Here is a 20,889-nt window from a genome sequence, read left to right as displayed (position 1 = left end):
ACCCCTGCGAGGCCACGGGCTGGGAGAAGCCCTTCTGGGCTGCTCGTCCCCTGCTGAAATCGAGCATTCCTGCCTGGGGGACACGTCCCCATGGGAGCCCAGGGCACCCCGGGCTCGTGTCAGAGGGATGCTCAGCGGGAGCAGCTGGTGCTGCCCAGAGCATGAGCCCGTGCCTCCTCTGCCCTTTTCCAGGCTGGAGCCAGGGCAGCCCAGCCCTGCCCGGGGAGCAGCGCAGAGCCAACAAAACACCTGCACAAGGTAAGGAGCTTCTGGGCACCAAGGGAGGTGTGGGGCTGGGATCTGTACCTGTGATGCCCTGCAGGGCAGGGACATGGCTGCTCACCCCTGCCCTCTCTGCTCCCACACATCTGCAAGAACACCGAGCTCCACAAGATGCCAAGGTGCACAAAGCACGGGATACTCCGGATGCAGGTGCTGGCCCGTGGGTGCTGGTGGCCCAGGAGCTGCCCAAACTCCAGGCAGCTCCTGCTGGTGAAGTGCCCAGGGGACCCATCACCCCACAGCTCTCCCTGGGCAGCGAGAGGGGTCAGGGGTGCTGAGACTCCCGTCCCACAGCTCTGCTGAGCTGCCCAGGGCAGGACCAATGCACTTTTCTGCTTGGCTTTTGCCTTGCTACACCACACTGTGCTGGGGGCTGGAGAGCCAGTTGCTGCATGGGGGCCGAGCAGGTAGAGGAGATGGAGGTCGATGAAAATATTGAAGAAGACATGGAGGTGGATCAAGTGCAGATGGATGAAGACATGGAAGTGGATGAGGATGTGGAGGAAGAAAAGGAAGTGGACAGTGACATGTTAGAGGATATGGAAGTGGATGGGTAGATGATATGTTGATGATGGGCTTGGTGGGGTGGGCTAGACAGAAGAGGGAGTTAGTAGTTTGTTGTGTGTATTTACGTAGTGTATTGATTTGTAGTGTGTATTTATTGATAGTGTAGTGTCTGTTTATGTTGTATGTATTAAGTAGTATGTTGATTGTATTTCATTTGTTGTACTTCGGGTTTCTTTCTCTAAATAGGTTTACTTTTCTATTTTTTCTGTAAATATATTTATTCATGTTTTTTCAGACTTGCGCTCTCTGTCTTTTTCTGGTATTTGCCGAGTTGTGGTTTCCACTCGCTCTGGGTTCCTGGGGCTGGAGGTGGCTGGGGGTGCTGGCACGGCCGCCCTGGGGACAGGGGGTCCCTGTGCACAGACGGGTCCCACTTGCAGAGCTCACGGCACTGGGCACCAGTGGGGCTGTTTCATGGGCTGCTAAAAAGTGGTGTCCCCAACAGCAAAGCTGCCACCAGCAACAAGTGAGCTCTTACGTGACCAGGACCTGCATGGATACCATCAAAAGAAATACAGAAGGACTCGTGGGCAACGGGGAGGTCGCCTTGGGCATAGTGACCATGAAATGATGGAGTTTTCTGTCCTTGGAGAAGTCAGCAGGATGCTCAGCAGAACTGCCACCTTGGACTTCCGAATGGCAGACTTTGACCTGTTCAGGAGGCTGCTTGGCAGAGTCCCTTGGGAAGCAGTCCTGAAGGACAAAGCAGCCCAGGAAAACTGGTCTCTCTTCAAGAAGGAAATCTTAGAGGCACAGGAGCACGCTGTCCCCGTCTGCCTAAAGACGAGATGGCAGGGAAGAAGTTCCGGCCTGGCTGAATAGAGACCTGCGGCTGGAACTTGGGAATAAAGGGAGAATTGATAAGCTTTGCAAGGAGGGGCAGGCTGCTCAAGAGGAATACAAGAATGCTGCAAAGTTCTGCAGGGAGAAAATTAGAAAGGCCAGAGACCAACTAGAGCTGAGCCTGGGCACCACTGCGAAAGGCAACAAGCAATGTTCCTATAAATATATGAGCAACAAAAGGAGGGCCAAAGGGAATCTCCATCCCCTGATTGGTACGGGGGGAAACACAGCGACAGAAGACGAGGGAAAGGCTGAAGTACTAAATGCCTTCTTCGCCTCAGTCTTTAAGAGTCAGAGCAGTTGTGCTCCAGGTACCCAGCCCCCAAAGACAGGAGACAGGCTTGGGGTGCAGAATGAAGCCCCAATAATCCATGGGGAAATGGTTAACCACCTGTTACACCACTTGCACACCCACAAGTCTATGGGGCCAGATGGGATATACCCAAGGGTGCTGAGGGAGCTGGCCAAGGTGATCACTAAGCCACTTCGCACTATATATCAGCAATCCTGGCTAACTGGGGAGGCCCCAGTTCACAGGCAGTTGGCTGATGTGATGCCCATCCACAAGAAGAGCTGGAAGGAGGATCCGGGGAACTACAGACCTGTCAGTCTGGTCTCGGTGCCGGGGAATGTCATGGAACAGAACATCCTGAGTGATATCACACAGCACATACAAGAAAACCATGTGATCAGGCCCACTCAGCATAGGTTTATGAAAGGCAGGTCCCGCTTCAACAACCTGATGTCCTTCTCCAACAACGTGACCCATCTAGTAGATGAGGGAAAAGCCGTGTATGTTGTGTAATTAGACTTCAGTAAAGCCTTTGACACCGTATCCCACAGCATCTCCTGGAGAAGCTGCAGCTCATGGCCTGCATGGGTGTACTCTTTGGCGGGTAAAGAACTTCTCACCAAGTAGCAAGAGGCAGGACAAGAGGAAATGGCCTCACATTGTGCCAGGGGAGGTTAAGATGGGATATTAGGAAAAAATTCTCAACGTCCCTGCCTCTGGCAGAAAGCATCAGGAGAAACCTGAGGTCAACCCCTAGGTTTTTGGAGTCGAGGATACAAAGGACCTGAGGCTAACTATACTCTAACTGAAAAAGAGATACTGGCCACATATGAAGGAGTCCGAGCTGCTTCAGAAGTGATCGGTACTGAAGCACAGCTCCTCCTGGCACCTCAACTGCCGGTGCTGAGCTGGATGTTCAAAGGGACAGCTCCCTCTCCACATCATGCAACTGGTGTTAACATGGAGTAAATGGATTGCATTGAACATGCAACGAGCTCGAATTGGAAATCCCAGTCATGCAGGGATCTTAAAAGTGATTACAGACTGGCCAGAAAGCAAAGACTTCGGGATGTCTCCAGATGACGAGGAAGTAAAACGTGCTGAAGAAGCACCACCGTATAATACTCTTTCAGAGGCTGATAAGCAGTATGCACTGTTCACAGATGGATCCTGTCGTCTTGTAGGAAAACATCGAAGGTGGAAAGCTGCTGTGTGGAGTCCCACACGACAAGTTACAGAAGCCACTGAAGGACAAGGTGAATCAAGTCAATTTGCAGAAGTGAAAGCCATCCAGCTGGCTTTGGACATTGCTGAACGAGAGAAGTGGCCAATACTCTATCTCTATACTGACTCATGGATGGTAGCAAATGCCTTGTGGGGGTGGCTACAGCAATGGAAGAAAAGCAACTGGCAGCGCAGAGGTAAACCCATTTGGGCTGCCACACTGAGGCAAGACATCGCTGCTCGGCTAGAGAGCCTGCCTGTGAAAGTTGGGCATGTAGATGCTCATGTGCCTAAAAGTTGAGCCACCGAGGAACATCTAAACAACCAACAAGCGGATCAACCTGCTAAGATTCAAGTAGCTGAGGTGGCCTTGGACTGGCAACATAAAGGTGAACTGTTCCTAGCTCGGTGGGCCCATGATGCTTCAGGGCATCAAGGCAGAGATGCAACATATAAATGGGCTCGCGATTGAGGGGTGGATTTAACTATGGACGCTATTTCACAGGTTATTCATGAATGTGAAACTTGCGCCAAAATCAAACAAGCGAAACGGTTGAAGCCTGTATGGTATGGGGGGCGATGGTTGAAGTATAAGTATGGAGAAGCTTGGCAGATTGATCATATTACACTTCCACAAACACTCAAGGTAAGCGTTATGTACTTACACTGGTGGAAGCAACCACTGGATGGTTGGAAACATATGCCGTACCTCATGCTACAGCCCGAAATACTATCTTGGGCCTTGAAAAGCAAGTCCTTTGGTGACACGGTACGCCAGAAAGAATTGAATCAGACAACGGTACTCATTTCAAAAACAGTATTATAGACAATTGGGCCAAAGAACATAGTATTGAGTGGGTATATCATATTCCATATCATGCACCAGCCTCTGGGAAAACTGAAAGGTACAACGGTTTGTTAAATACTACACTAAAGGAACCTGGTGATGGAACCTTTAAAAACTGGGATTCACATTTAGCAAAAGCCACTTGGTTGGTCAACACCAGGGGATCAATCAAGCCGGGCCTGCCCAGTCAGAAATTCTTCATACTGTGGAAGGAGATAAAGTCCCTGTAGTACACATGACAAACATGTTAGGAAAGGCAGTCTGGGTTCCTCCTGCCTCAGGCAAAGCCAAGCCCATTTCGGGGGATTGTTTTTGCCAAGGGACCTGGCAGCACCTGGTGGGTGATGCTTAAGGATGGAGAAGTTCAGTCTGTGCCTCAAGGGGATTTGATTCTAGGTGAAAATATTCAATACTGAACTGCATGATGTGAATTGCCACACTAACAGTGTTTCATAAGTGTCTTTCAGATCAAGACAGTGATGATGAAACCAGCGCTCGCTTCTTCAAGTGGTGCCTGACAGCTCCTTCCAAGTTGATGTCTTTAACCCACAAACAGTGGTCATGAGATGCACTTGTACCATTTTTCCTGCCCTGGGAGAGTGTTGTGACAAAATGAACTTAATGAACTTGTCAAAGGATGGTCCACTGATTAAGATGAATTACTCCTGTGTGTATATATATATACATATATATATATATATATAGTAGTAGTGATTAATTAGATTGTATTGATAGATTGTATTGATAAGGTTTAAGTATTCAGTGAATGGCATATTCTAAGGGGTGGAATGTCCTGGTTTTGTTAAAAAACAAGTTTCTCTTTTAGTGAATTTGCCTGTCAGCTAAAGCTTCATATTAGCTGCATTTTCCTGGAGAACCAGATCCATGTTTTGGTAAACCCAGCAATGGAATGTGAAGTTATTGATAAGCATGGATGGACATCTCGTGAGAGGGGCAACGAGAAACAGGTGACCAAGAAACTGACCAACTGTGTATAACATTCCATTCACGTGAATACTTCATATAAAAGTAGGAGATCACGAGGATCTTGTCCCTTTCCCTTTTTCATCCCTTTTCCTTATGGCTGAATTTAGGAGAGGACCTTGCTAGTCATCCCTGCGAACTGAGGCCAGTGACAGACTGAATCCAGCTTCGGTTGGCTGCAGAGTCCAGTCCAGGACTTCGGGTGCCGGTTCTGCACCTGCTGGGATTTTCAAGATTGGTTTTGTATATTTTGTATTATTTTCTCTATTCTTATTAGCAGTATTAGTAAAACATTTTTAATTTTCCAACTCTCTTCTCTCTGTCCTTCTTTCCCTCCCGATCACCTGTGCTGAGTGGGAAGAGGGAGAGGGAGGGGAAAAAGGGGGAAGTGAGGGAGTAGATGAGGTTAACAATACACCTGCCAGGGTTTTATTGTCACCCCGCAATCTAAACCCTCAACACTGCGCCACAAAACCCTGCCCCCCCAGTTCCTAAAGACATGAAACCCGCACCCCCAAAGACTCGCCCTAAAGCCCTGCACCCCAAAATCCATCCCTACCAAGCCCTTCAGCCCAAAATCCATCCCTGCCAAGCCCTTCAGCCCTGCACCCCAAGATCCTCCTACCCTAAACCCCCAACACCCTGCACCCATAAATCCTGGAACCCCAGATCCTGCACCCAACACCCTGCACCCCAAAACTCTGCACCTCCAGATCCTGCTGCCCCAAACCCTGCACCCCAGAACCCTGCACCCCCAAACCCATTCACCCCCAAATCCTGCACCCCAACCCCTACCCCCTACACTTTCCACCCCCAAATCCTGCCCTACCAAGCCCTCCACCCCAAACCCCTGCAGCCCAAGATCCTTCTGCCCTAAACCCTGCACCCCCATGTCCTCCTTCCCCAAACCCTGCACCCCAAACCACTGCATCCCAAATCCTGGCCCCCAAACCCTGCAACCCCAAATCCTGCACCCAAATATCCTACTGCCCTAAACCCCGAACCCCCAAATCCTGAACCCCCAGAACCTGCACCCTAAGACTCTGTAGCCCCAAACCAGGCCCCCCAAAATCTTGCCCCCCCAGCCTGCACCCCCAAATCATACACCACCAAATCTTGCACCCCAAAGCCTCCCCCCTCCAAACCCTGCACTTAAAAACCCTGTGCCCACAAACCCTGAACCCCCAAATCAGGCACCCCCAGTTCCTGCACCCCACAACCTACACCTTGCTCCCCCAATACCCCGTTCCCCAAATCCTCTACACCTCCAAATCCTGAACCGTTAAACCCTGCACCCCCAGATCCTCCCCCCAAACGAATGCACCCCCAAAACCTGCACCCCCAGATCCTGCTGCCCCATACCCAGCACCCCAAACTCTGCACCCAGAAATCCTGCACTCTCACAACCCTGCACCTCAAATAATTTCCTCGACCCTGCACCCCCAAAACCTGTAACCCCAAATGCTGCACCCCCAGATCCTGTCCCCAAACTCTGCACTGGCAGATCCTGCCACCCTAAACCCTTAAAGCCCAAATATTGCACCCCCAGCTCCTTCCTTAACACCCTGCACCCCCAAATTCCCCACCCGAAAACCTGCACCCCCAAATCCTGCACCCCAAAACCTCTTCACTATCATATCCTGCACCCCAAATCCTGTCCTCCCACACAATGCACCCTAAATTATTGAAGCCCCAGCTCCTGAACACCTGAACCCTGCACCCCCAAATCCTGCACCACCAAGTTCTGTACCCTAAAACCCTACACCCCAAAATCCTGCACCCCAAATCCTGACCCCCCCCAGATAATGCCCCAAAAACCTGCATCCCCAATTCTTCCCCCCTAATCTCTGCACCCTGAAACCGTGCTCCCCTAAATTCTGCACCCCCAAATCCTTCCTCCCAAGCCATGAACCCCCAAAACTTGTAATACCAAATTCTGCAACCCTGATTCCTACACACCCAAATCCTGCACCCCAAAACCTCGCACCCCCAAATCATTTTCCTTCAAATCCCACACCCAAAACTCATACACCCCAAGATCCTGCACCCCAAAACCCTGCCCACTAAACTTTGTACCCCCAAACCCTGCACCCCAAAATCCTGAACCCCCAAATCCTGCACCCTCAGATCCTGACCCTCAATCCCTGCACCCACAAACACTGCACCCCCATATCCTGCACCCCAAGATCCTGCTACCCTAAACACTGAACCCCAAAATCCTGCACCCAAAACTCTGCACCCCTCAAACCCTGCACCCCAAGATCCTGCTCCCCTAAATCTTGAACACCCAAACCTTGCACCCTCTGATCCTGCACCTCAAACCCTTCACCTCGAAATTCTGTCCCCCAAACTCTTCACCCCACAGTCCTACACCCCTAAATCCTGCACCCCCAGATCCTGCTGCCCAAACCCTACACTCTACAAACCTGCACCCCAACATCCTGCACCCCCAGATCTTGAACCAACAGATCCTTCCCCCAACACCCTGCACCCCCAAACCTCTATCCCCAAATCCTCCACCCCAAAACTCTGCACCCCTAAACCCTTTACCCTAAAACCTGCACCAGCAAATCCTTCCCCCCAACACCCTGCACCCCTAAACCCTTCACCCTAAAACCTGCACCAGCAAATCCTTCCCCCCAACACCCTGCACCCCCAATTCCTGCCCTACCAGACCCTGCACCCCCAACCCTGCACCTCCGTTCCTGCTCTCCACAACCCTGCACCCAAAAAATCTGCACCCCTAGATCCTGCACCCCCAAATGCTACCCCCATAAATCTCATAAATCTGTCATCCTCAAGTCCCAAAGCTTGAGCCCCCAAGCCCTGCACCCCCAAACCTATTCACCCCAAGATCCTGTTGCCCTAAACCCTGCGTCTCCAAATCCTGTACCCCAAAACTTCCCCCAAATCCTGCACCCCCAAATCCTGCCCTACCCAACCCTTCACTCAAACCCCTTCACCCCAAGATCGTGCTGCCCTAAACCCTGCACCCCTAAATCCTGCACGGCCTATCTCTTCCTCTCAAATCTCCACCCCCACATCTTGAACCCACCAACCTGTCACCCCTAAACCCTGCTCCCCAAAACCCACCAACCCCAAATCTTATACCCCCAGACCCTTCCCCCAATACCCTGCAATCCCAAACCCCGCACCTTCAATTCTGCCTCCCCGAACCCTGCGCCCCCGAAACGCTGCACCCCAAAACCCTATACCCCAAATCCTGTCCCCCACAAGTTGCACCTTAAAAACCTGCACCCCTAAAGCCAGATCCTTCCCCCCCAAACCCGGCACCCTGAAATCTGTCACCCCAAATCCCTGCACTCTCAAATCTTGCACCCCCAAAAAATGTGCACCCCCACATCGTTCACCCCATATCCTGCCCCTTTAAACCCTGCACTTCAAAACCATGCACCCCGAAATCCTTCCCCCAAACACCCTGCACCCATTAATCCTGCACCCCCAAGTCCTGAAACTTCAAACGCTGCACCCTCAGATCCTACTGATACAGGGAATTGACAATTAACTAATTAACACTTAAAGAACTAACACTTAAAGAACTGACACTTGACACCTAAAGAAATAACCGGACCCCACATCACTAAAGACACTTAGCGAGCCAACCCTTAACCCACATCACTATTGCCCAGCCTTGCTTAGCTCTGTGTAACTTATTGTGCGAGAAACAGGAGTTCGCTGACGCCTTGCAAAGATAAAAAACCTTGGGTGCATCCCTGGTGCATCCTTGGGTGAACTAGAGAACAGAAACTGGGGCACAGGACAGGAGATACACCAGTTTTAACCAACTCAGCAGTCTGAGACCCAACCGACTCATCACACCGGACCAAAGGTGACCGTGTACAGAGAAGAGGACCCCGGTTCACGATCACAGCACAACTGCAACCAGGAGGAGCCGGAGGTGGAGACTCTGGAAATGGTCTCCTGAACTCATTGTAATAAGAACCGCCTTCTCGGGGACAGGTTCTGAATATGTACAGGCGTTCCTAAAACTTTCATGAATATGTAACACTTCACTGCATTGAACCAAGCTCACAGGTACTGTAAAACACACACATCTTGGTTGAATCTATTCCCTGTGTGTCCGACGTCGTAAATACATACCTTCCTCACAACATCAAGGGTTGTAAGGTCCTTTCCGCGCCTCATTGGGGCCAGTTCTGTTTAACATCTTTATCAATTATGTGGATGAGGGGTCCAGGGCACCCTCAGTAAGTTCAGAGATGACACCCGTTTGGGTGGAGTGTTGACCTGCTGGAGGGTGGGAAGGCTCTGCAGGCTGGATCGATGGGCTGAGGCCAGTGGTCTGAGATTCAACAAGATCAAGTGCCGGCTCCTGCCCTTGGGTCACAACAACCCCATGGACGTTACAGGCTCGGGAGAAGAGCGGCTGGAAAGTGCCCGGCACAAAAGGACCTGGGGTGTTGTTATTCCCAGAAAGGGTTGTCAGGCATTGAAACAGGCCGCCTGCGCAGTGGTGGAGTCTCTTGAGGTGTTTAAAAGATGTGTAGATTATGTCCTTAGGGACACGGTTTAGTGCCAGTTTGGGGTTAATTATTGGACTCGATCTTGAGAGTCTCTTCCAACCAAAATGACTCTATGATTCTGAGCCACTCAGAGAAGCCAGGAGTTCGGGCCTGCCCATTGAACCAGGCTGCCCTGGGCGTGACCAGGAGCTCTGCTGAGACCCAGGAAAGCAGGAAGACCCAGGAAGGCCATGGCCAAAGAGGAGTTGGCTCCCACCGCTCCCCCTGCAGGAAGGGGCCTGCACGGGCCTTCTGCCTCTTCCCAAGGAAGCCTCTCTCTTTCCCCGTCTTGCTCTGCTTGTCTTTATGCTTCCCATGAAATCCTTCCTTCCTTCCTTCCTTCCTTCCTTCCTTCCTTCCTTCCTTCCTTCCTTCCTTCCTTCCTTCCTTCCTTCCTTCCTTCCTTCCTTCCTTCCTTCCTTCCTTCCTTCCTTCCTTCCTTCCTTCCTTCCTTCCTTCCTTCCTTCCTCCCTCCCTCCCTCCCTCCCTCCCTCCCTCCCTCCCTTCCTCCCTTCCTCCCTTCCTCCCTTCCTCCCTTCCTCCCTTCCTCCCTTCCTCCCTCCCTACCTCCCTCCCTCCCTTCCTCCCTCCCTCCCTCCCTCCCTCCCTTCCTCCCTCCCTCCCTTCCTCCCTCCCTTCCTCCCTTCCTTCCTCCCTCCCTTCGTCCCTCCCTTCCTTCCTCCCTCCCTTCCTCCCTTCCTTCCTCCCTCCCTTCCTCCCTCCCTCCCTTCCTCCCTCCCTTCCTCCCTCCCTCCCTTCCTCCCTTCCTTCCTCCCTTCCTTCCTTCCTTCCTCCCTTCCTTCCTCCCTTCCTCCCTTCCTTCCTCCCTTCCTTCCTCCCTTCCTCCCTTCCTTCCTCCCTTCCTCCCTTCCTCCCTCCCTTCCTTCCTCCCTTCCTCCCTCCCTTCCTTCCTTCCTTCCTTCCTTCCTTCCTTCCTTCCTTCCTTCCTTCCTTCCTTCCTTCCTTCCTTCCTTCCTTCCTTCCTTCCTTCCTTCCTTCCTTCCTTCCTTCCTTCCTTCCTTCCTTCCTTCCTTCCTTCCTTCCTTCCTTCCTTCCTTCCTTCCGGAGCAGTGGCAGTGTCAGCAGCCTCAGGAGCAGCAGCAGTGAGCTGGTGAGGTGGCCGAGTGGTGAAGGCGATGGACTGCTAATCCATTGTGCTCTGCACGCGTGGGTTCGAATCCCATCCTCATCGGGCACTTGGCAGTGGTCAGAGTTCCTGAGTGGGAGCAGCCTCATGTGTGCCCCCAGTGCCTTTGTTTTAAGACGACACTTGCCTCAAAACACCTTGCAGGTGCCTCCAGGACTCACCTCCACACGACCAAGAGGAATAGCAATGGAAAAGGAACAGCCAGGGAACTCACAGGACTCTCAGCCCCTGGGAACAGAGACACTGAAACATCCTGCAAGGACTTTCCACACACAGGCAGCACACCAAGGTGCTTGCAGTACGAAAGCACAAAGCGTTTCCAACAGGATTCATTCTTTTCAGTGGGAATGACTACAATTCCCCCTTTGGGACTTATTTCTGTACATCTACATATCAAATAAGTCCCACCTTTTCTAAACTGTCTTTGTGACTGCAACAGAACGCTTCACCACACGTTGCAGCATAACATACAAATATAACAACTGCTAATACGATCATTCCAATCCACCTCTTAATCCACGACTGTGAATCAGGAATCCAGGGCAAAAATCATGTCCAAACCTCTTGAAATCCACAAGAGCTGGTGTCTTTCTGTGCCTCACGCAAGACGGCAACATGTTTCCGATCTCCTCTAACTCAGTCTTGATTCTTCCAGATTGATCAAAATTCAAACACGGTGTTTTCCCAAAAGTGTCCCAAGACATATGAACAGGAAGGGCTATTCCTAATACAGGCACCCTTCATTTGAGTTTTCAGGACGTGTGTGCGTTCCCAGCAGCGGGTCTTGTCACCCGTCTGCATGGTCTGCTGGGTCAGCATGAAATGGACATTTTGGGCCCATGATTCTCCTGATTTAATCATCTGTGAACTCACCATGTAACCACGTGAACCATCTAACAGGCAATGACCACCTGATTGTAGAAACAGATCTCTACAAAGAAACAGGTTAATGTAAAGTGCAATTAATACTAATAAAAATCCTTGTATGAGGTTCTATTGCAGTCCAAGTGCAGTTCATCACATTTTCTTCAGTTTTAGGGATAAAGTAGTGATCTTGTCTATCAGGTACTCCTGGGTAACTCAGGCATTCCTGAGTGTCATCAGTAACAGGACTGGGTAGGGAATATCACATTCAGATCTCACTGGTGGTCTCTGGGGTGCTGTCACTGTTATTGGCTTTCACAGCTTTTGTCCCAGACATTTCCAAAGCGTTTTGCATTTCCTTGTGGATAACATCTTGTTTGAATAGTTTATGTATTTTCTTGAGCACGCTAAGCCATTTTATCATTTATTTGGTGGATAACAATCTTTTGCCTGATTCTACTCAGGTAACATCCATTTACACTTCACATGCCAACGCTGTCAGTTGTGTTAACTAGACCTGACTCATTCTAACAGACAAACTTCCGTAAATCAACTGCTTCACTTCACTGGCATTGAACTTGGTTCCAAACAGCTTCATGGCATTGACTCTGCTCTCTTTGAAAGGTCACGGGAACGAAAGGAAGTCTGCAAATGCTCCAAAATACAGACATTGCACCCACCCTACAAATGGACGAGGAGGAAAATCTCAGGAACTACAGGCTGGTCAATGAAACTTTACATTTTTTTTGAGTTCCTGTTGTTATTGTTTTAATGGAAAACAATGCTTACAGGAGAGAAAGAATTGCACAAGAGCAACACCTTTGACAGATGCTCACCAGAACTGTTAAACAATGCCATCTCCATTTTCTTTAGGAACCCCCCACCAACTTTATATTAAAAAAATCAGTTGGCAAAAATTTGCAGTTGATCATTTACTTATTAATTATACTCAAAACTCTTCAATTTAGATTGTTTCAAGTGAAAACTAAAAGCATTGGTGTCAGCTTTCCATCTCCCACTGTCTCTTTGTGCAAGCAGAGTAATTGGTGCAGTGAAGAACGTCTTGGTTTGGTTTTCGTTTGCCTGTTTGTTTCAATGCAATTTTTTGTTGCCGAGTGCTTTGGCTCCTTGTGTTTCTACCTGGGGCTTATCCAGGAGAATCCATCAGAGTGCACCAGCCTCTCCAGAGGGAGAACAAACACGACAAGAAAACTGAGGAAACTAAACGGTGTTGGGTTTGTAGTGACAAATCCAACAGATCTGATGGTGTCTCAGTTGTGAGTTGTCTTCTCTGGGTGATGTGTCCACACTCTGGTGCTTCAGCTGGTGACAGCGGGAGCTGCATTAGAACACAGAGTTACTGCTCTGCATGTTTTCCTGGTTTTCCTTCCAAAGGAAGCTGTGCTGCACATGGCATTGGTATTTATCCTCACATATGATTGACAGTATATATATATCTCTATGAGATTTCAGTATGTCTGGAGGCAATTTTGTGACCAGATAGGTCCAACGACATTTAATATCGCATTGCGTGCCTACCTAGAAAATAAAATCTGCATTCTCAGTACGTATGGCAGACACATCTACATAGGTGTCTGTTTCTGGGTTTCTTAAACACGGACCAGTTCTTGCATCTTTACTGTTTAAATGTGGAAACTGAAGGAAACTTTTTAAAAAAGAAAAAAATCATTCTCAGAATGTCCCTTTTTATTCAAAATAAAACTACAGAATTCCCAAACATTTCAGTAAATACAATTTCTGCTTAGTCTTTTCTTCCTAATGCATTTTAGCAGAAGAACACTCATTCTGTACTAGGCATGACGAGTTTTCTGTTATGGTCTTTATTCCCCTGATCTCCTGCCAGACTCTGTTTCTCCTACATGTAATTATACATAGAAATTAGCCTCTGGAGGTAATTACTGGAGATCATTGGAGATAACAACCTTCCTCTTCCCTTTCATTTCTTTGATTGGCAGACGACTTTATCAGCTCAGCGCTTATGGCATAAGGGAAGCTTTCCCAGCAAAGACAGCGAGTCCTTGGAAGGAAAACCTCTCAGGTGGGTCAGAGAAGATCCATCTGATCCACTGCTCGTTACTGCAGTTTAAAGGCCACACGCACGGCTGGAAATCCTGAACTGGTAAGTCGGTCTTCATGTTTTCTTACAGTAACAGATGAATAGATCAAGAAATCATATATCAGTTACAGTGTAAATGATTGGGCTGAATCCTTCAAAAAGCAATTCTTCTTGATTATCCCATCCAATACATTTTCATCATGTAAACTGCCAGATGTATAGTGAGGGAATACACTTGTAAGTCAAGAATAATGGCAAAACACATCCAGTTTTTCAGTTAAATTCTCTGTCCTGCTCGCCATTTCCTGGGTTCTTCTGTTTCATGTTTAGAGACAGAAACTGCCAAAGCTTCGTTCCTGGATTCCAGTCAGATTTGTCATCCCCTCACTAATAAAAAGACCACACGTGTTCAGGGGAGGAAAGGAAATAGCTGAAGAGTATATTACTGTTCTGGATAGATTAATGCATCTTTTGTGCAACATGTTTTTCTCTCATGCATACACAAACATGCATATGTAATCAAGCTATAAAATCTAAGAGATTGGAATGAAGTATGTTTATGTGTTCATTATTTGCTCTCATTGTCCTTAAAAGCAGTAAGAATAAACCTCACCTCCTCCACTTTAAATCATTTATGGTATGGACAACTACTTAAAGGTTAGTAAAGGATCACTAAAATGTCCATGAGGAGAAATTGGCATTTCTAGAGCACAAATAGGAGATGTGTTTTGCAAGGAGATAGATCCATATATAGCATTACAGTCTAGGCTATAAATGCTCAGTCAATGTCTTAAGCAGATATCCACTGAGTAGAAAAGGAATCTAGAGCAAAACAGCCAATAGGAACATGCAAGATCTGCTCTAAGTTACTGGCTGGACAGCTGTCTAAATCAGAGCTGAGAGCAAACTGAAACAAGAAAGAATTCTTCTTCCCTGTCAAAGACAGGTGTTTAATACAAGCCAGAGGAACCACCCACTGCAGGATCTTCTTTAGATTCAGTTCAAAGTTCTTGCTTAAACATAAATTCCTAAAATCTGTAGCTAAGGGATTTGTAATCTCTGTAGCAGTCTCTCCTATGACCATCACGCTACCACTGAAAACACAAAGGTGGATAATTTCCTATTAGGAAATGAAGAAAGTCTGACATTTTCAAAACTCCGTGTTCCATTAGTACCACATCTGTGTTTTTAGTGATTTTTATCCCTGTACCACCTGAACCTCTGTGGTGCTGTTGTCAGTAGCGGGAATGTCAGCAGCCAGTCTGTGTTCTTCACGTTCCATCCTACATGAAAACAGTGTGCGCTACAGAGGGGTTTTGCTACATTTTGGGTTGATTTTCTAGTGTTGCTATTGACAGTACAGAACAAATCACTGGAATAAAGACATGCGTCCCTCTCACTTTCTTTCCTGTAAGAAATGCTTGTTCTACTTTGTAGAAAGTTTCCACAGGAAACAGTTTACTAAATGCCCCAATTCTTCACATGAACTCGCTGTTGTGGAACTCTTCTGTTTGTTTTTCTCCATTGACACCTGCAGGGATCGCTGTGGGCACCCAGCATGGAATGAAGAACCAAACTGCTGTCAGAGAGTTCATTCTCCTGGGATTTTCCTATGGGCAGACGTCACTTTACCTGATCTTTCTGGCCACCTACATGGTAACAATCACTGAGAATGCCGTTATTATCTTTGTGGTGAAAAGGAACCGTCACCTCCAAAAGCCCATGTATTATTTCCTGGGGAACTTGTCCTTCCTGGAGATTTGTTATGTCTCAGTAACACTGCCCAGGCTTTTGCTTGGGTTCTGGTCCCAGAGCATGACCATCTCATTCTCCAGCTGCATGACCCAGTTACACTTCTTCATCTCCCTTATGTGCAGTGAGTGTGTCATCTGTGACCGCTATTTGGCTGTGTGCCATCCCCTGCGCTATCCAGCCACCATGACGCACAAGTTGTGTCTTCAGCTGTTGATTCTCTCATGGGCAGGAGGCTTTTCCATCTCCTTGGTCAAGGTGTCTTTAGTTTCACAACTCACGTCATGAACCACTTATTTTGTGACATCTCTCCCGTGCTGAGCCTTTCCTGCACTGACACGTCCCTTGCAGAGACAGTGGACTTTGTGTGGGCCTTGGTGATCCTGCTGATCCCTCTCCTGATCATTGTTTTCTCCTGCTGCTGTATCCTGTCAACTATCTTGTGTGTGCCTTCAGTGCAGGGAAGGAGAAACGCCCTTTCCACTTGTACCTCCCATTTGGCTGTAGTCACGATCTTTTTCTCGGCCACTCTCTTCATGTGTGCCAGGCCCAGGAGGATCCATCCGTCCAAACTCAACAAAACAGTGTCTGTCTTTTATGCTGCGTTCACTCCAGCACTGAACCCTCTGATCTATTGTCTGAGGAACAAGGAGGTGAAAGAGAGTCTGAGAAAGACCATGGGCACAAGCTGCTTTGCACACCAGTAAGTTCCGAGGATAAGGATATGGAGGAACATGGACAGGAGTGACAAGTGTCCTTCTTGAAATGTAGCTGAGTAAACCTCTACAGCTTGTTCATCACTGACTCCGTCATCACTGACTCATTGCACTGAAGTCCGGCAAGGAAGAAATGGTATTGTTTCTATGTGGAAATGTCTCCTTCCCATTCATGAGCGCTGTGACGCTGAATATTCTGCTACAATATCAATAAAATAAGCCATAACAGGACTTTGGCTGGTGGATTATTTCCTTTTGAAAATCCTAAACCCTAGATTTATAGTTTTCAAAACCATGCAGGAATATTGGAAATTGAAATAAATAACTTAGGCTTTTTCTATGGATAAACAACGTTTAATCCAATTCCTTAATTGTATTCCTTAAACACGTGTTCATTAGAGCATAAGCAAAACAGCGCTGGGTGCGCGGGGGATTCGCTCCGCCCAACACGCACCCTTTGAACAACAAGAGCTGTGCTTAAATACAGTGAGGTGTTACATGTTCATACTGACCCAGGAACGCCTGTACGTATTCATGACCTTTCCCGCTTCTCATTAAAATGAGTCTCAGAGAACCATTTCCAGTCTCCTCTTGACCCTCCCTGTTCGCCTGCGCAGTGTCACTTGGTGGCTTTGAGGAGGGGTCTTTGGGGTCTTTGGATGAGACTTCATAAACAAGTTTCATAACTTTTTACATAGAACTTAACCACCTTTCCTTTTTCCAGGTTCAGAGCCCGTGCCTCATTTGGTTACATCTGTAAACACTGAACATCTCGGCACGAATCCCAACTGCGTTTCTCGCCCTGTGGAGGTGTTTGTGCGCTGAGCTCCGAACGCAGCGCGGGCGGGGTGAGGTTCCTCCTGAGGGGATGAGGGGAGGAGGGGGCGGGGCCAACGGCCGGCGGCGCGCGGGGCGGAGGCGGCGAGCTGCGATTGGCCGGCCGGGACGCAGCGGCCGTTCCCGCCTGAGCCTTCGGGCGAGAGGCAGAGCGGGAGCGCGGGGAGCGGCCGGACAGGAGCCGCCCAGAGAGCGCCCGGAGAGCGGGGATCTGTGACTGCCCGGGAACGAGCGACAGGAGGAGAGGAAACGGCCCCCGGGGTACCAGGTGAGGTTCTGACTGGAGCCTGGAAACTGTTCCTCCCAGCAAGGGCTGTCGGGCACTGAACGGGCTGCCCAGGGCAGGGCTGGAGTCGCCATCCCTGGAGGGGTTTCCGCTGAGCTCCTGACGTGGGGCAGTGCCGGGGGTTGTGCTTGGACTCAGCATCTCCGAGGTGTTTGACAACCAAAAGGGTTCTGTTGCACACTCAGTTTTCACACTGTCATAGAGCCCGCAGGTCCCAGCGGGGTTTGGATCAGCGTGTTCTGGAACATTCTCAGTGGGTCAGGTCTGTGTCGAGAGTGCGGTGGAAACGGAAAGAGAGAAGCTGGAGAGAACAGTGGGGAGATGGAGGAGCAAGAGTGAAGGTGAATACCAGAGAGAGCAAGTGTGTGCAGGTCAGCAGTGATCACCGAACCTGCCCACAAACACGGCGCCAGAACTCCTGCACCCCAAAATACTCTTCCCAAACCTGCACGCCCAGATCCTTCCCCCAAACCCTGCACCAAAACCCCTGCCCTGCAATCCGCACCCCCAAATCCTCCACCCCCAGATCCTGTCTTGCCAAACCCTGCGCCCCCAAATCCTGCAGCACCAAACCCTGCACCCCAAGACCTGCACCCCTAAATTCAGCCCTACCAAACTCTGCACCCCTAAAGCCTACAACTGAAATCTTGCACCCTCCGAAATCCTGAACCCTGAACACCTACACCCCCAAAACCTGCATTCCCAAATGCAGCACCCCCAGGTCCTGAACACCCAAACACTGCACCCCCAAATTAGGCGTCCCCAATGCCAGCACCCCAAAATCCTCCACTCCCAAACTCTGCACCCCACAAACCTGGACCCCCACATGTGCACCCCCAAATCATGCCCCCCTGAAACGCTGCACTTCAAAACCCTGCACCCTGAAATCCTGCCCCCAACACCCTGCCCCCCCAAACCCTGCCCCCCAAGATCCTTCCCCCACCTCCTGAAACCCCAAACCCTGCAACCCCAAAGAATTCACTCCCAAACCTTGCACCTCCAAATCCTGCACCTCAAAGGCCTGAAAACCCAAGCCCTTCAACCCCATCCCTGCAACACCAAATCCTGCACCCCAAAACCCAGCACCCCAGAATCCTGCACCCCAAATCCTGCCCTACCAAACCTTTCACTGCAAAGCCCTGCACCCCAAGATTGTGCTACCCTAAACACTGAACCCTCAAATCTTGCAGCCCCAGATCCTTGCCTCCCAAAACTCTGCACCCCCAAATCCTGCACCCCAAATCTCTCACCCCCAAATCCTTCCCCCACCACCCTGCACCCTCAAATCCTTCACCTCCAACCCCTGTACCCCAAAACTCCACACCTCCAAATCCTGAACCCTGAAACCCCCCACGCCCAAATCCTGTGCCCCAGTCCTATGCACCCCACACTCTGCAACCTTAAATTTTCCCCCCCAAGCCCCTGCACCCCAAACCCTGCACTCTTAGACCTAACTTCTAAACCCTGCACCCCCAAACAGTGCACCCCCAAATCCTGAAGTCCCAGATCCTTCCCTCCCATGCCCTGCAGCTCCAAATCCTGAACCCCCAAATCTTGCACCTCTAATCCTCCACCCCCTTAACCCTGTACCCCCAAATCCTCCAGACCCATGTCCTGAACCCAGCACCCCAAACCCTGTCCCCCCTAAACGTACATCCCCAAATCCTGCACCCCCAGGTCCTGAACACCCAAAATCTGCACCACCAAATCCCTGAACTCCCAAAACCTGCACCCCCAACTCTGCCTCCCCAAGACCTGCACCCCCAAACCCTGCTCCACTAAATCCTGCACCCCCACACCATGCACCCCCAAAACCCTGTACCCCAAATCCTGCCCCCCACAAGTTGCACCCTAAAAACCTGCACCCCCAAATCCTGTCCTACCCAACCCTTCACCCCAAACCCCTTCACCCCAAGATCCTGCTGCCTTAAACCCTGCACCCCCAAATCGTGCCTCCCAACCCTGCCCCCCAAACCGTGTCCCCCTAAAGCCTGACCCCTAAACCCTGCTCCCCAAAACCCTGCTACCCCAAATCTTGTACCCCCAGATCCTTCCCCCAACACCCTGCAATCACAAACCCTCCACCCCCAATTCTGCCTCCCTCAAAACCCTGCACCCCCAAAACCCTGCACCACTGAACCTTGCACCCGAAACCCCGCTCTCCCAGTCCTCCCCCCCAAAACTCTGCATCCCAAAACCCTATACCCAAAACCCTGCATCCCACAAGTTGCACCCTGAAAACCTGCACCCCCAAAACCTGTACCCACAGATCCTTCCCCGCCAAATTAGCACTCTGAAATCCCTCACCCCAAACCTGCACCCCCAAATCCTCCAACCCCCAAGTCCTGCACCCCCAGGTCCTGAACACCTGAACCCTGCACCCCAAACCCTGCACCCCCAATTCCTCCATCCCCACGTCATGAACCCCCAAACCCTGCTCCCCAAAATCTTGCACCCCCAAACCCTGCCCTTCTAGATCCTGCTCCCCAATATCCTGCACCCCGAGGTTCTGAACCCCCAAATCCTGCTCCCCCAAACCCTGCCCTACCAAACCTTTCAGCCCAAACCCTGCCCCCCCAGATCCTTCTCTCCCAAATCCTGCACCCCCAAATGTGCTGTCCAAACTGTGTCCCCAAAGTCCTGACCCTTCCAAACCTGCACCCCCAAATTCTGCCTCCCCAAGCCTGCACCCCCAAACCCTATACTCCAAAATCCTGCACTCCCAAGCCCAGATCCCCCAAAATTCTGCCCACCCAGATCCTGCACCCCGAAATTCTCCCCCACACAAACTTACCCCCCCAACCCTGAATCCCCTAATCCTGCTCCCCAGATCTTTGCCCCCAAACCCTTCACCCCCAAACCTGGCATCCTTAACCCTGCACCCCAAATATCTCACCCCCAGATCCTTCCCCACTGCCCTTCACCCCCAGATCCTGACCCCCAAACCCCAAACCCCCAAATCCTTCACCCTCAAACCAATGCAACCCACTCTCTGCAACGTTAAATTTCCCCCCAAACCCCTGCACCTCCAAATCCTGATCTCCCAAACTCTGTACCCCAGAACCCTGCTCCCCCAAAGTCTGCCAACAAACACCTGCCCCCCAAGCTCTGCAGCCCTAAATCGTGCACCTCCTCATCCAGCTGCCCAAACAATGCACCCCCAAACCGTCAACCCCCAGATCCTGCACCCCCAGGTCCTGAACATCTGAACCCTGCACCCCAAAACCTGCTCCCCTAACTCTGCACCTGCAAATCTTGCTCTGGAAAAGCCTTCACCTGAAACACTGCACCCCATAACTGTACACCCCCAAAACTCTGCACCCCCAGCTCCTAAACCTGAACCGTGCACCCTGCTCTCCTGAACCCCAACACCCTGCACCCCCAAATCCTGTGCCCCACAATCCTGACTCCCCACAGCCCATACTCCTTGCCGTGCACTCCAAAACTCCTTCCCCCAAAGCATTTGCCCCTGAATCTTGTTCGTCCAGACCCACCCCCCAAACCCTGCACCCCTGAACTCTGCTCCCCCAAACCCCGCACTGCAAAACCTTGTCAACCAAATCCAGCACCCCCAGATCCTGCTCCCCAAAACCCTACACCCTACACCTAAAATCCTGCACCACAAAC

At 50.3% G+C, this 20,889-nt stretch overlaps 1 protein-coding gene across 1 annotated transcript; it reads left to right on the top strand.

The window, feature by feature from the left end:
* Positions 1-674: 674 nt before the first annotated feature.
* LOC309447209 (olfactory receptor 6B1-like) lies at positions 675-16,130 on the top strand (the record flags this gene model as incomplete). The annotated part of the gene is given in 4 exon segments (XM_082067611.1): positions 675-835; positions 1,633-1,904; positions 15,209-15,700; positions 15,703-16,130. Coding segments are annotated over 4 exon segments (1,353 nt in total).
* Between the last annotated feature and the right edge of the window lie 4,759 nt (positions 16,131-20,889).

This window comes from Streptopelia decaocto, assembly GCF_964273445.1.
Source record: "Streptopelia decaocto genome assembly, chromosome: 17".
Classification (NCBI taxonomy): Eukaryota; Metazoa; Chordata; class Aves; order Columbiformes; family Columbidae; genus Streptopelia; species Streptopelia decaocto.
Note: the sequence above shows the minus strand (reverse complement) of the source record. Positions and strands in the feature narration are given on the sequence as shown.